This window comes from Choristoneura fumiferana, chromosome 27 (genome assembly GCF_025370935.1).
Source record: "Choristoneura fumiferana chromosome 27, NRCan_CFum_1, whole genome shotgun sequence".
Taxonomy (NCBI): Eukaryota; Metazoa; Arthropoda; class Insecta; order Lepidoptera; family Tortricidae; genus Choristoneura; species Choristoneura fumiferana.
In genome coordinates this window covers 10,672,592-10,685,277 of record NC_133498.1, presented here as the reverse complement: position 1 = coordinate 10,685,277, position 12,686 = coordinate 10,672,592, and the positions used below count along the sequence as shown (strand labels likewise).

General features: G+C 44.7%; 1 protein-coding gene across 1 annotated transcript in view; it reads left to right on the top strand.

The window, feature by feature from the left end:
• Positions 1–12,686, top strand: part of LOC141443578 (uncharacterized) — a 46,376-nt gene that overhangs the window by 20,907 nt on the left and 12,783 nt on the right. The window contains exons 5-15 of the mRNA XM_074108886.1: positions 1,583–1,674; positions 3,033–3,160; positions 3,778–3,873; positions 4,708–4,787; positions 5,630–5,766; positions 5,869–6,016; positions 6,151–6,191; positions 6,996–7,068; positions 10,498–10,669; positions 11,060–11,114; positions 12,509–12,635. Coding sequence (XP_073964987.1) covers positions 1,583–1,674; positions 3,033–3,160; positions 3,778–3,873; positions 4,708–4,787; positions 5,630–5,766; positions 5,869–6,016; positions 6,151–6,191; positions 6,996–7,068; positions 10,498–10,669; positions 11,060–11,114; positions 12,509–12,635 — 1,149 coding nt within the window. The remainder of the gene's footprint in view (positions 1–1,582; positions 1,675–3,032; positions 3,161–3,777; positions 3,874–4,707; positions 4,788–5,629; positions 5,767–5,868; positions 6,017–6,150; positions 6,192–6,995; positions 7,069–10,497; positions 10,670–11,059; positions 11,115–12,508; positions 12,636–12,686) is intronic.

Below are 12,686 nucleotides of genomic sequence, written 5' to 3'. Positions count from 1 at the left end.
GGCATGAGTATAAATAGATTAAATCAAAACACAAAATAAATCAACCAGTCAATGTAAATTGAGGAACGTAAACAAATTTGTTTTTAAATAATTTATTGAATCAGGCGTTACTTTGCGGAGGTCCATATCAATGAACTAAAATAATTTCCTTGCTCACCCGCGACTTACGATAGCTAAGCTTATGCAAAAATATGCGTGTTCATGCAGTTCCTCCACCTCCACACTGTAAGAAACAGCACAAATCACACAAACCCATCCATCACCACCACACCACTACACTCGTAAAGGTCGCGGGTGAGCAAGGAAAATTATTTTAGTTCATTTAAATTTGTTTTTGTTATTAATTTAGTGGTATATTAAGGTACTCGTCATAAAACTCATTTACTCGGCAATCTTCGTTCCACTTTTAAACCAAAAAAGTAGTGTAGCGAAAAAAAATGGAAGAAAAAGTCCCTATTTCAGACAACTATATAGTCCAAACATCTTCCAGCCAAGCAAGCAAGCATGCAAATGCAAATAAGGGGGATTAATAAAACAAACCGCCTAAATAAAATTGAGTAGCAAACATTCGCATCACTCCGCATTTTACTAAAACCCACAGGTGATGCATAATTACCGCACTTCCATACTCGCATTTTTTTTTCAGCGAATTTTTCCAGTTTTTCTCTTCATAAAAACCTTCCCAGACTTTAACGATGATATGAAAAAAAAAAATAGCTGAATTGGGTCCAGCCGTTCTCGAGTTTTGCGCTTAGCAACACATTTACGATTCATTTTTATTTATATAGATTTATATTATTTCGGTACAATTACATATTGTACACAACAGCATTGTACACCAACTAATGTTTTATTAAAAAAAAAGATAGTTTAAAAAGCAAGAAAAAAAATCCAAACGAATGAAGTGATACATAATAATAATATTTATTGGTAAAATTTTGTGTTTAAATGTGGCTAATGAGTCAATCATATCGATATCAGCGTCGTGGTCCAGATTATCAAATAATCGACACAATCGTTGTTATGGAGCATCAGTCATAATTTATTAGCAGATGTAGGTATAGATTGTCAGTCAGGATCCACCCTGATTAGTAATTATAATAAATTCATTTATTTCGAGCAACTTGGCCCATACAATAAATACTATACCGACTAACATACTTATATTTATAATCAATAATATTTAAAACTAATTTGGTTTGGTAGTGATTTAATTTCCTTAACTGTACACACGACTACCGCTAAGGTAATAAGAGAGTGCTTATAGTAATCCACCGTTAAGAAGTCAATCCTGACGCGTGTCACTCCCATACTGAATACGTCAGAAAACAAAAAAATTGACGTATTTAGCACCAGGATGACAGGTGTCAGGATTGGCTTCATAACGGTGGACTACTATAGATCATTTTGAGCACTGTAACTGCTCATGCTTTACGGGCAATCTTAGTAAGATTGGTTTTTGGAGTCTTTTTGTATTTTTTATTTCAACTCCAAATTTTGTTACTTTTACGGTCACCCCGTAAAACCCATATCGCAAATCTTAGGTCATTTGACCCACTGAATGGTTGTTGCGCACGCGCAGGTGGGCGGGTTCACGTTCGTGGGGCACTTCACGTGGGTGGACGTGCCCGAGCGGGAGAAGCGCCGCCGCGGCTCCGACATCGCGCCCACATGGTCAGTGCTAATGTCATATCATAATCCAACATTTTTCACAACTTCTAGGCTCCGTTTCCACCAGAGATGTGCGAGGAATGTGTTTCTCATGAAACAATAGAAATTCTTCAATTGCCTATTCTCGCTCCGCTCACCTGTTTCCATTAGAGAGAGACGTGCTGTGCGAGGATAGATAAAAGAAACCCTTCTATGGGTTCATGTTCATGAAGCATGATAAACATACGTAGCACGTCTTTGCTGGAAATGCAGTCTAAAGCCTGTGTATCGACTTCGCGCGGCAAGACATGAAGTACGCAGGGCTACTACGAAACTCGAAGTTCGCGTCGTGCGGTCCCTCTGACACTTATACTATTTAATACGAGGACGAGCGGGACGGTAAGATACGAACTTCGAGTTTCGAGTTTCGTAGTAGCTAGCCTGGCTCGCGCGGCGGCCTCGCTAAGTCGATACGCAACTTAATACTACACTGATGTAATGCAAATTCACCGTTTCGAGAAAACTTCTCTTTTGATCGATTTTTGACCGTTTTCTATCAACAAGTAATTAAAAAAAATAAAGATTTACCGCCTGTTTCACCATCCATTGCTTAGTTTTATTTGACTGATAAATGTGATGCCGTCTCTGTTTGTTTTGTTCGAATAGACGGAGACCGCATCATATTTATCCGTCAAATAAAATTATTCAATGGATGGTGGAAACAGCCCCTTAGTGTAGAAATGGCTTTCCATCGGGAAAAGTTGGATCTCAAAATACGGCGGCACCCGAAGTGTCAATCAACTATTGTATTAAATGAGTGACATTGTCATATCCATTAATATGGAACTTTATTATTTAGTATCAAATTTCATTATGAAAACGACCTACGGCTGCGATGGGTGCTGAAACTAATTGAGAGAGTCATCATCATCCCAGCCTATATACGTCCCACTGCTGGGCACAGGCCTCCTCTCAGAACAAGAGGGCTTGGGCCATTAGTTCCCACGCGGGCCCAGTGCGGAACTTCGCACGCACCATTGAATCGCTTCGCAGGTTTGTGCAGGTTTCCTCACGATGTTTTCCTTCACCGCAAAGCTCGTGGTAAATTTCAAATGTAATTCCGCACATGAATTTCGAAAAACTCAGAGGTGCGAGCCGGGGTTCGAACCCACGACACTCTGCTTGAGAGGCGATAGGTCAAACCACTAGGCCACCACGGCCGAACTCCGACAAAATACGACGGAAAATTATGCATTACATTAGTAACCCTCTACTGAACTCTTACTGCGGCTCGAGTGCATAATAACGTAAAAGCCTCGTGCATAATGGCGCGTTTTATACACTAGTTATACAATGAGTATTGTCGTTGTTCGCGGCGGCAGGTCGCCGACGATGGCGGGCGGGCTGTTCGCGGTGTCGCGCGCCTACTACTGGGAGCTGGGCGCCTACGACGAGCAGATGAGCGGCTGGGGGGGGGAGAACCTCGAGATGAGCTTCCGCGTCTGGCAGTGTGAGTAGCAGCGGCAGTGGCCTGCGGCTGTGGCACGCAGCGCCGGTAGCAGCGGATGAGCGGCTGGGGGGGGGGGGGGACACATCTAGTAGGCAACCTGGGGCGTGCAGTGAGGGTAAGGAGAACTAGTGTTAGCAGAGCTACCTGAGCTGCACCACTAGCCATCCACCGCGACCGTCGCCAACCGGAAGACGTCTAATGCTGGACTTATGTAGGTGGTGCGGCTTTTTAGATATAATTGTAACATTTAAGGTAACGCCATGCTACATTTGATATACCTAATTCAAGTTAATGAAAAAGTAAACATACAGATACGCATTTTTACATATTCCCGTTTCTTCAGATTTCCAATTTTACAAAAAAAAAAAAAATGGTTCTGTCGCTTCGCCGGCCGCTGCCGTGGCGCGGTTGCTCCGCTCGCTCCGGCCGCGCGCTGTAGAGTCGTTCTTTCTGACCACTCCTGCGCTCTTCGTCATAGCTAACATAGATCTTCTGTAAGGAAAAAATAAGTGAGAATCTGTAAAATTAGGGAGAATTTTCACAATTTTTTTTTGTGTCTCCCAACTGTATAGACACACTTTCAACTTTTGTAATTTTTGTGAGTTTCCGATGCGCAGGCGGCGGCACGCTGGAGACGATCCCGTGCTCGCGCGTGGGGCACGTGTTCCGCGCGTTCCACCCCTACGGCATGCCCGCGGACTCCGACACGCATGGTAAGCGCGCCTTGCAACCCTAAGCCGGTAATACTAGATTATTTCATGGCGAATGAAAATTGTAGGTTTTTTTTATGGAATAGGGGACAAACGAGCTAACGGATCGCCTGATGGTAAGCAATTACCGTCGCCCATGGAACCTGCAACACCTGACATCAGGGCTACTACGAAACTTGAAACTCGAAGTTCGTGTCGTGCGGTCCCTCTCGCTCTCGTATTACACAGTACAATTGGTGGTAGATTTTTTTTGACATTCATAGGTGCTTGTTATAGCCTAAATTGAATAAAGATATTTTGACTTTGACTTTGACTTTGAATTGTCAGAGGGACCGCACGACACGAACTTCGAGTTTCGTAGTAGCCCTGCAGATTTCGCATACAAAAACTGTCATTTGATAGCGATACCGAGCGTCAGAAACATTAGGCAATACGGCCTCAGGTCACGTTAGTTCTTGGTTGACTGATAAAAGATGGTTTATTCATATTTAAAAAAAATGTTATTTATCAAGTTCGCGACCGTTCAGTAGGTGATAGTGATCACTTTTGTACCTTGTCACTTTAACGTCATGTTTGAAAAGCCATACGAAATTGTGTACCGACTGAAAGCGACAAGGTACAGAAATTATCACTTATTTATGACGTCGACTGTACTTGCAGCCAAGGTCATAAATTATAATATGTAAGTTACCAAGACGTCAACAATATCCATACACTTGTCTGCCACTAATGATTACGGCTGTATCTGTATAGATATGAATGTCCTCGAGTGTATATAGAGCTAGGTATGAGGCTGGAGGGATGTCGTGTGCAGCGTGTTAGTGTCGTTTGTTGCAGGCATCAACACGGCGCGCATGGCCGAGGTGTGGATGGACGAGTACGCAGAGCTCTTCTACCTGCACCGCCCCGACCTGCGCGTGAGTTTAACTACTTTATTATTTACTAGCTTTTGCCCGCGGCTCCGCCCGCGTGGTATTCGGTTATCGCGCGCTGTTCCCTCGGGAACTGTGCATTTTTCCGGGATAAAAAGTAGCCTATGTCACTCTCTGGCCTATAAAACTATCTCTATGCCAAAAGTCACGTCGATCCGTCGCTCCGTTACGGCGTGAAAGACGGACAAACATACACACAAACACACACTTTCGCATTTATAATATTAGTATGGATATGGATTAGTATGGATTCTATACGATTCATTAAATCAATTCTACTTTTAAATGCATATTTTGTGGCAAAAAGGCAGAAAACTTGAAAAAATATGCACTAGGTTAGGTTAGAGTTGCGTCAAGGCCCGAAGCGCCTCAGCCACGCAAAATAGGAGCTCCGCGAAGAGCTGCGTCGAATTTAGGTCAAAGAATTTTAGAACACTTGCCACTCAGACCAGCTGCCTTTTAGACGAAATGATACTAACCCGTTGCAATAAACAATGCTATAGTAGTCGAAGTCAAAGTATTTTTATTCAATTTAGGCTATAACAAGCAAGAATGACTGCTTATAAGTAAGCAAGAATGATTGTGACAATGAATGCTTATAAGTTCGGCAAAAACCTCTTGTTGAGAAGAATCTGGCAAGAAACTCAAGATTTCCAATATTATTTAATGATTTCTATACATCACACACAAGTATTTAACACAACTATATTTTTATCACAGCGGATTCGCTGCTATTTGGAGTAAGAGATCGTTAATGCGGATCGGAGTTATTTCCAAATATCCCTGTCCATGATATAATTATTAATTTAGTTGTCTGTCTGTTGCAGAAAAACCCGATAATCGGCGACGTGACGCACCGGCGCGTGCTGCGCGAAAAGCTGCGCTGCAAGAGCTTCCGCTGGTACCTCGACAACGTCTACAAGGAGAAGTTCGTGCCCGTCAGGGACGTCAGCGCCTACGGCAGGTCGGCTATAATACCACCTCCGCTATAACACTACATTGTCTCTTAAGGGCGGTTTTTTGTTAGGTATATTGTCTCGAAAAATATGTTTCTTTTTGTCGTCAGGGTCCAGAACCCGTCGACGGGTCTCTGCCTGGACACGATGCAGCGCGAGCAGGAGGCGGCGCCGCTGGGGCTGTACCCGTGCCACAGCACGCTGTCGGCCACGCAGTACCTGTCGCTGGCGCTCGGCGGACAGCGGGGACGAGGAGAAGTGCGCCGAGCTGCAGTACACGCGGTCAGTGACCTTACAGGCAGCGCGAGCAGCAGGCGGCGCCGCTGGGGCTGTACCCGTGCCACAGCACGCTGTCGGCCACGCAGTACCTGTCGCTGGCGCTCGGCGGACAGCTGAGGGACGAGGAGAAGTGCGCCGAGCTGCAGTACACGCGGTCAGTGACCTTACAGGCAGCGCGAGCAGCAGCGGCGCCGCTGGGCTGTACCCGTGCCACAGCACGCTGTCGCCACGCAGTACCTGTCGCTGGCGCTCGGCGGACAGCTGAGGGACGAGGAGAAGTGCGCCGAGCTGCAGTACACGCGGTCAGTGACCTTACAGGCAGCGCGAGCAGCAGGCGGCGCCGCTGGGGCTGTACCCGTGCCACAGCACGCTGTCGGCCACGCAGTACCTGTCGCTGGCGCTCGGCGGACAGCTGAGGACGAGGAGAAGTGCGCCGAGCTGCAGTACACGCGGTCATGACCTTACAGGCAGCGGAGCAGCCGGCGCGCTGGGCTGTACCCGTGCCACAGCACCGCTGTCGGCCACGCAGTACCTGTCGCTGGCGCTCGGCGGACAGCTGAGGACGAAGAAGAAGTGCGCCGAGCTGCAGTACACGCGGTCAGTGACCTTACAGGCAGCGCGAGCAGCAGGCGGCGCCGCTGGGGCTGTACCCGTGCCACAGCACGCTGTCGGCCACGCAGTACCTGTCGCTGGCGCTCGGCGGACAGCTGAGGGACGAGGAGAAGTGCGCCGAGCTGCAGTACACGCGGTCAGTGACCTTACATGCGACCTTACTGCGAAACATGTTCTAAGCACGATTTAACACATGAGTTACTCATAGTGATGAGTGAGTCTCAGGGTAGTTTTATGTTCAGAATCAGAACGCTTGAATAATGTTATAATTGCGCGTTTTATGCGCTCATTACATAATCTACTATTAGTGTGTTCAGCGTCGTAACGTTCCTGTTTTTTGTGGCAGGCGCACGGACGAGTCTGCGGAGGACGAGTCGCGGGCGCTGGTGATGGTCACGTGCGGCAAACAGCGCGCGCAGGTACGAACACATGTTATGGTGGTATAATTACTTTAATTTCCGCGAGAGATATGCGAGGATGCGCTGCGAGGAACGTGTTTTTCCTGAACCAATAGAAACGCCTCATTTACCTCGCGTCGCTCCGCTCAGCTGTATCCACTAGAGCTGCGCTGAGCGAGAATAGGTAAATGAGGTGTTTCTATTGGTTCACGACAAACACATCGCACCCAACCTCGCACATCTCTGGTGGTAACGCAGACATAGGCTTTAAAAGCCTTGTAGGCGTCAAGAAACGAAGCGAGTCTTCAGAAAACGTACTTAAAGGACAGAACACTTATATATTGCCGTCACGGTAGTAATAATGTCTCATCTGCACCCCTCTGCAACTTTGAGTAATTCTGAAAGTAAAAGACATAATAAGATTTCTTTAAAATTAAAATTACCATGAGTCAGTAATAATTATAACTTACAAAACCAAAACTGCAATGTGCCAGAAAAATCGACGTAATTGTTAGTCGATTCGTCGTCGCGCGACAAGGCCACACAATGCCCATAATTATTTATTGACAATAGAAAAAAATACTTGATATTGGTTTCTGATATTTTTAAAAATCTAATTGATTGATTAATCATATTTTTTTTAGGAATTTAGCCAATTTATATTTGTGGTCCAGTTCCTTCTATCACCAAATATACATATTATATATTGTAGGGATGTTTCGGAGAAATTAACAAAAAAAAATTAACAGTGAACATTGCAATATTGGAAGGTTGGAATGGATGGAAGGGTACGAGTCAAAACGAGTAAAAATAACACATCGCAGGTACGTGGCGAGGGTCGGTACAGTACTGGCGGGCGAGTAGCGAGTAGCTGGCCGTAGTCGGGGTTTAGTTACTTACTAACTTATACAAGGTGTTAATTATTAAACTGAAAGCTCAGATCTAAAAGTCTTTTTATTTCATACTTTAATGCATAAACTTACAAATACCTTAGTTATTTCGTATGTTTTGATAAATCGGTAATTCGACTTTATTCAATTAAAATTTAGGAGAAAGTGGCTCCATCATTTTTTGATGATTCTGCCAGTTGACTGAGACGCTGTTGACTGAGACACGTCGGCCAGGATTAGATTCTCTAAATACTTTTAACTGGCGTATGTTATGTTTAGACTGGATATAGTAACAGAGGGAATTAAAAAAAAACGCATCCTGGTTTAAAGTATAGTGTGTGTGTGTATGTATGTAAACTCTTTAGTACGAAATAAGTAACAAACACAATTGACAGTCATTGAGATATATGTACAACGGCGAACTTATCCCTTTCAGGGATCTCTACCGGTCAACCTTTGAGTGGATAATAGTATAATTGATCTTATTCTCAATTTTGAACAAAGTACTTTCTGGTTTTCAGTTATTCAATTAACACCTCGTATATAAAGATATATTTTACTAGAGCAGTCATGTCAAACACGCGGTCCTTACCGCATACGACCAAGAGAGCGTTAAAAACGCCTTTTCGGTGGAATAACTATTTGTCCTATTATAATAGTACCTCTTTCCTTAAGTTCTTCAGTAGTTTGTCTTTGAGATTAGGATTTACGGCCCATTAAGATTGGGTTTTTGGAATCTTTTTGTATTTTTTATTTCAATTCCAAAAAGTATTACTTTTACGGTCATCCCGTAAAACCTAAATTGAAAATACAAACTGAAATATAGAAGCACAGAAAAACCAGAAAAATAAGACCAGCACTGGGAATCGAACCCAGGTCGTCGGCATTCCGTGCCGCGTGCTATACCACTGCTGGACAACGGTACAGACACGAATTTCCCCTATGCACCACACATCTCAGCTTGTTTGTTTCTTATTTAGCCACTTATGCAGTGACGCTAGCGACATCTATACCGTAGCCCTCATCGAGAAACTTTCGGCATTCCACTTACGCCATCCACTTATTCCATTTACGGCACACTTGGTCTATGGTCTTTAAGCCTTTGGCCCATCAGTGACTTCGAGTTTGACTTGGCTGAACTAGGGGTGTGCGTTCTGAATTTAGTGGTAGCGAAGTAGCGGGCTGTAGTTAGTTTTAATCCTGGACTTGCGTATAATGTTGTTGTGCTTAGTTAGTTCTTTTTCTAGGACATGGGTAAGAAACATACATTTTGAATTTTGTTTACTTATTACTACTTCGATTTTGAATGATTGACGGTTAATGCATACATCGTCTGAGGCGGTATACGTTAGACGCAGTTTCTACGATTGTAGACTGCAACTCCTTTAATGAGCTCCCAGTGTTTCGACGCATACCAGCGACATGGACATGGGTAGAGCGATAACCCCGCAGCAAAACAAATTGGCGTAATTTAGAAAAAAATAATCTTATTTCATTTGTCACCTCCCTTGGGTCGCTATAGATAAAAACCTTCAGTGAAAAATTATAAAGCTGATGGTGAAAAATATAGGTACATTAATACCGTTGGGTAGTTTAGGAGCTAAGGAGTATGTAGGCAGGCAAACGGGGAAAGCAACTTTCTTTTATATTAGTGTAGTCGTCACCAACAATTACCAACCAACAAAGAACCAACCAATAAAGTCATCGACATAGCTCAGCGCATTAGCAAGCTGAAATGGTAGCGGGCAGACGTGCCGCAGACCTGATGGCCATTGAGGTGGAATGGCTGTTGGGTGGAGATGGTGGGATGGCAAACGTACTGAGGTCTCCACTTGCAGGGCACCTGGCTGCCATGGGGCATGGGATCCTGAGTTTTCGTCGAAAATATTTTTCCCAATTATTTCATATGAAAGAACGATTTTTCTGAAATTATAAACTACTAGCTTTTGACCGCGGCTTCACCCGCGTGGAATTTTATTATCGCGCGCTGTTTCCTCGGGAACTGCATTTTTTTGGAATAAAAAGTAGACTATGTCACTCTCTGGCCTATAAACTATCTCTATGCCAAAAATCACGTCGATCCGTCGCTCCGTTTTAACGTGAAAGACGGACAAACATACAAACACTATGATACTGGGATATATTTCAGGATAATTAGTTTAAAAACAATCCTATATTTAAAAAAAAACGTTCGTCTATATGAAACAGTTAAAAATTAATCATTTTGGGAAAAATATTTTCGACGAAGACGATGGATTACAGTGGCGTGGTATGGGAGAGGCAGCGGTCCAGCAGAGGACTCAGTGCCGGGTTTAGGGGGGAGGGGGGGACCATGGCGGCTGTCCGTCAGCTCGCTTTGAATACCTATTTTTATCGCTGTATAGGAAACTAGACTCCGCGGTATTAACTTTTATAGGCTTATCTCGTAGGAGTGAGCATGACCTGTCATTTGGTCGCTTGTCGTGTCTGAAAGGACGCTAACGTCACGAGTCGGCCGGGGCGCGGGCGCCTGGCTGGCTAAGGCTGGATGGGGGGTGTGACATTGGTTGGTGTGTTCCAGCAATGGCGCTACCTGCCGACGACGCAGCAGCTGCAGCACGTGGAGTCCGGGCTGTGTCTGGACACGGGCGGCGCGGGCGCGGCGGGCGGCGGGGACGCGCGCGCGCGCTCCTGCCGCGACGCACCCGCCCAGCGCTGGGCCTTCGACTACGGGGAGTACGCCACCAGCCACAGTGAGTGGCTTGGCTCGCGGACTACAACCACCAGCCGCAATGAGTGCGGACACCAGAAATCATAAAAAAAAAATACTAGACCGAGAGCCTGCGACAGCCAGACCTTTGTTATTCTATAAAGGCTGAATATTTTTTTATACTACGAGTATATGGTACTAGAATTAAATCACTTTTGAGTTTTTTGCTGGATTCTTAACAACAGAGGTTATTTTCGAACCAAATTCAGACGAAAAATATTAGCAAAGCTTATGTAAATACCAAACTGTTACTTACGTTACGCCTCTTCAGGGAGGGAAACTACTAATTATATGAACATCTATTACTGTACATTGAACTACCATGACGACAATAAATGAAAATGAGTCGTGACTATCCCGTTGGTTGTTGCAGACGGGCTGTTATCCGCCGACCAGGAGGAAAGGCTGCAGTTACTGAAGCGGCAGCGGTAAGCGACACACACAAGCAGACAACACCCGCGTCACACAAACACTACACTTTGTTTCAAACGCTCCACTTCGTTATGAAGTCTTGCTTGCAATTGGCTCATTAATCTGTCCTCTCCCAGAGGCACAAATTTGTGCCCAAATTCCTTTGATCCTGTTATCCTGGGAGGTGACAGATTAAGTTTCGAGCCAATGAGGGCTACCGTTTTCGCGCTCACCAGTTGGCGCCACTGTTGTAGACAAAGATCCTGCCTGAAAGATAGTGGTTGGTTTACGTTTTTTATTACGGTCGTGAAAACAAAATTTACATTTAAATCATATTTAATACCTTAAAACCGTACCATCAAAATATCGAGCATGCCACAGTGTTGCGTAGTCCCGTTTTGTTCGGAAAAAAGAGAGGACAAAGGTTTCCGAAAGAAAAAAACTGTCTCAAAACACAGACATTCATTGCCCCGTAACGCATAATTGCCATAATTAATTTCAGGTATTGCAAAATACTCACAAAATATTCTAATAATTATAATTATTATACATAAACCCGCGTACTTCACCCAAAAACGGTGACATTTGACATTTGACATTTCGGAGACGTCTCGTTACACTAGCGCCTCTAGCGGCGAATTCATAGGCGATAGCTCTCATTGCAAGCAAGATCGTAACGTCAACAGGCGCGGATTCAGCCCTCAAAAAAGGTTTTGGGCACAGCTTGCTAAAAATCGACCAAGTGTGAGTCGAAAAATAAAAAAATAAATGTTTATTGCCAAAAAACAAGTTGACGAAGTACGAACTCTGTTATTATATGAGCAATCATGCATGACTCAGGAACGATTTTTGAATTTGATTATATCCTTTTTTTCCACGAATTAGAAGATTAACCTATCGATTTCAAAGACCGTGAAATTGTGTCGTCACAAGTCCATTAGGGTTGTGGGATCCGCCCTTGAGCGTCAAACGGACCTCGCCGATATTTCGCCTGTCAATTAGCCCCGGGTTCTGCCTTTTCGCAGATATATTGTTTGCCAAATGTTTCCTTTGCCAACTGCATTTCCCAACACTCAATTTTCTCCGAAACCAAACATTTTTCTTACTTAGTGTATTTTCTTATGCTTTTATAGAACACAGTAGGTCAGGTTAGGTTTGTTTTATGAAAGTTCAGAATAAAACATGGTTTCATAGAAAATTGTGAGTTGGGAAATGAAACAGTTGGAAAAAGACAGAGTTTAAGGAGTTGTTTCACCATCCATTGATTAGCGTTAACCGACGGTTAAATGTGATGCCGTCTCCGTCTATTCGAACAAAACAAATAGAGACGGCATCACATTTAACCGCCAGTTAACACTAATCAATGGATGGTGAAACAGCCCCTAAGTGTAATACCGTGCTGTTTATGCAGGCGCAAGTCTCGGTCGCTGCTGTCCCTGGAGGCGCTGCCGGCGGCGGGGGGCGGGGGGCGCGGGGGGCGCGGGGCGCGGGGGTCGCGGCGCGCGCGCCACAAGCGGCGCGGCGGCCGCCGCAAGAAGGTCAGCTGACCGCGCCACCAATAAACTCTGCTAACATACACTCTGTTTCAT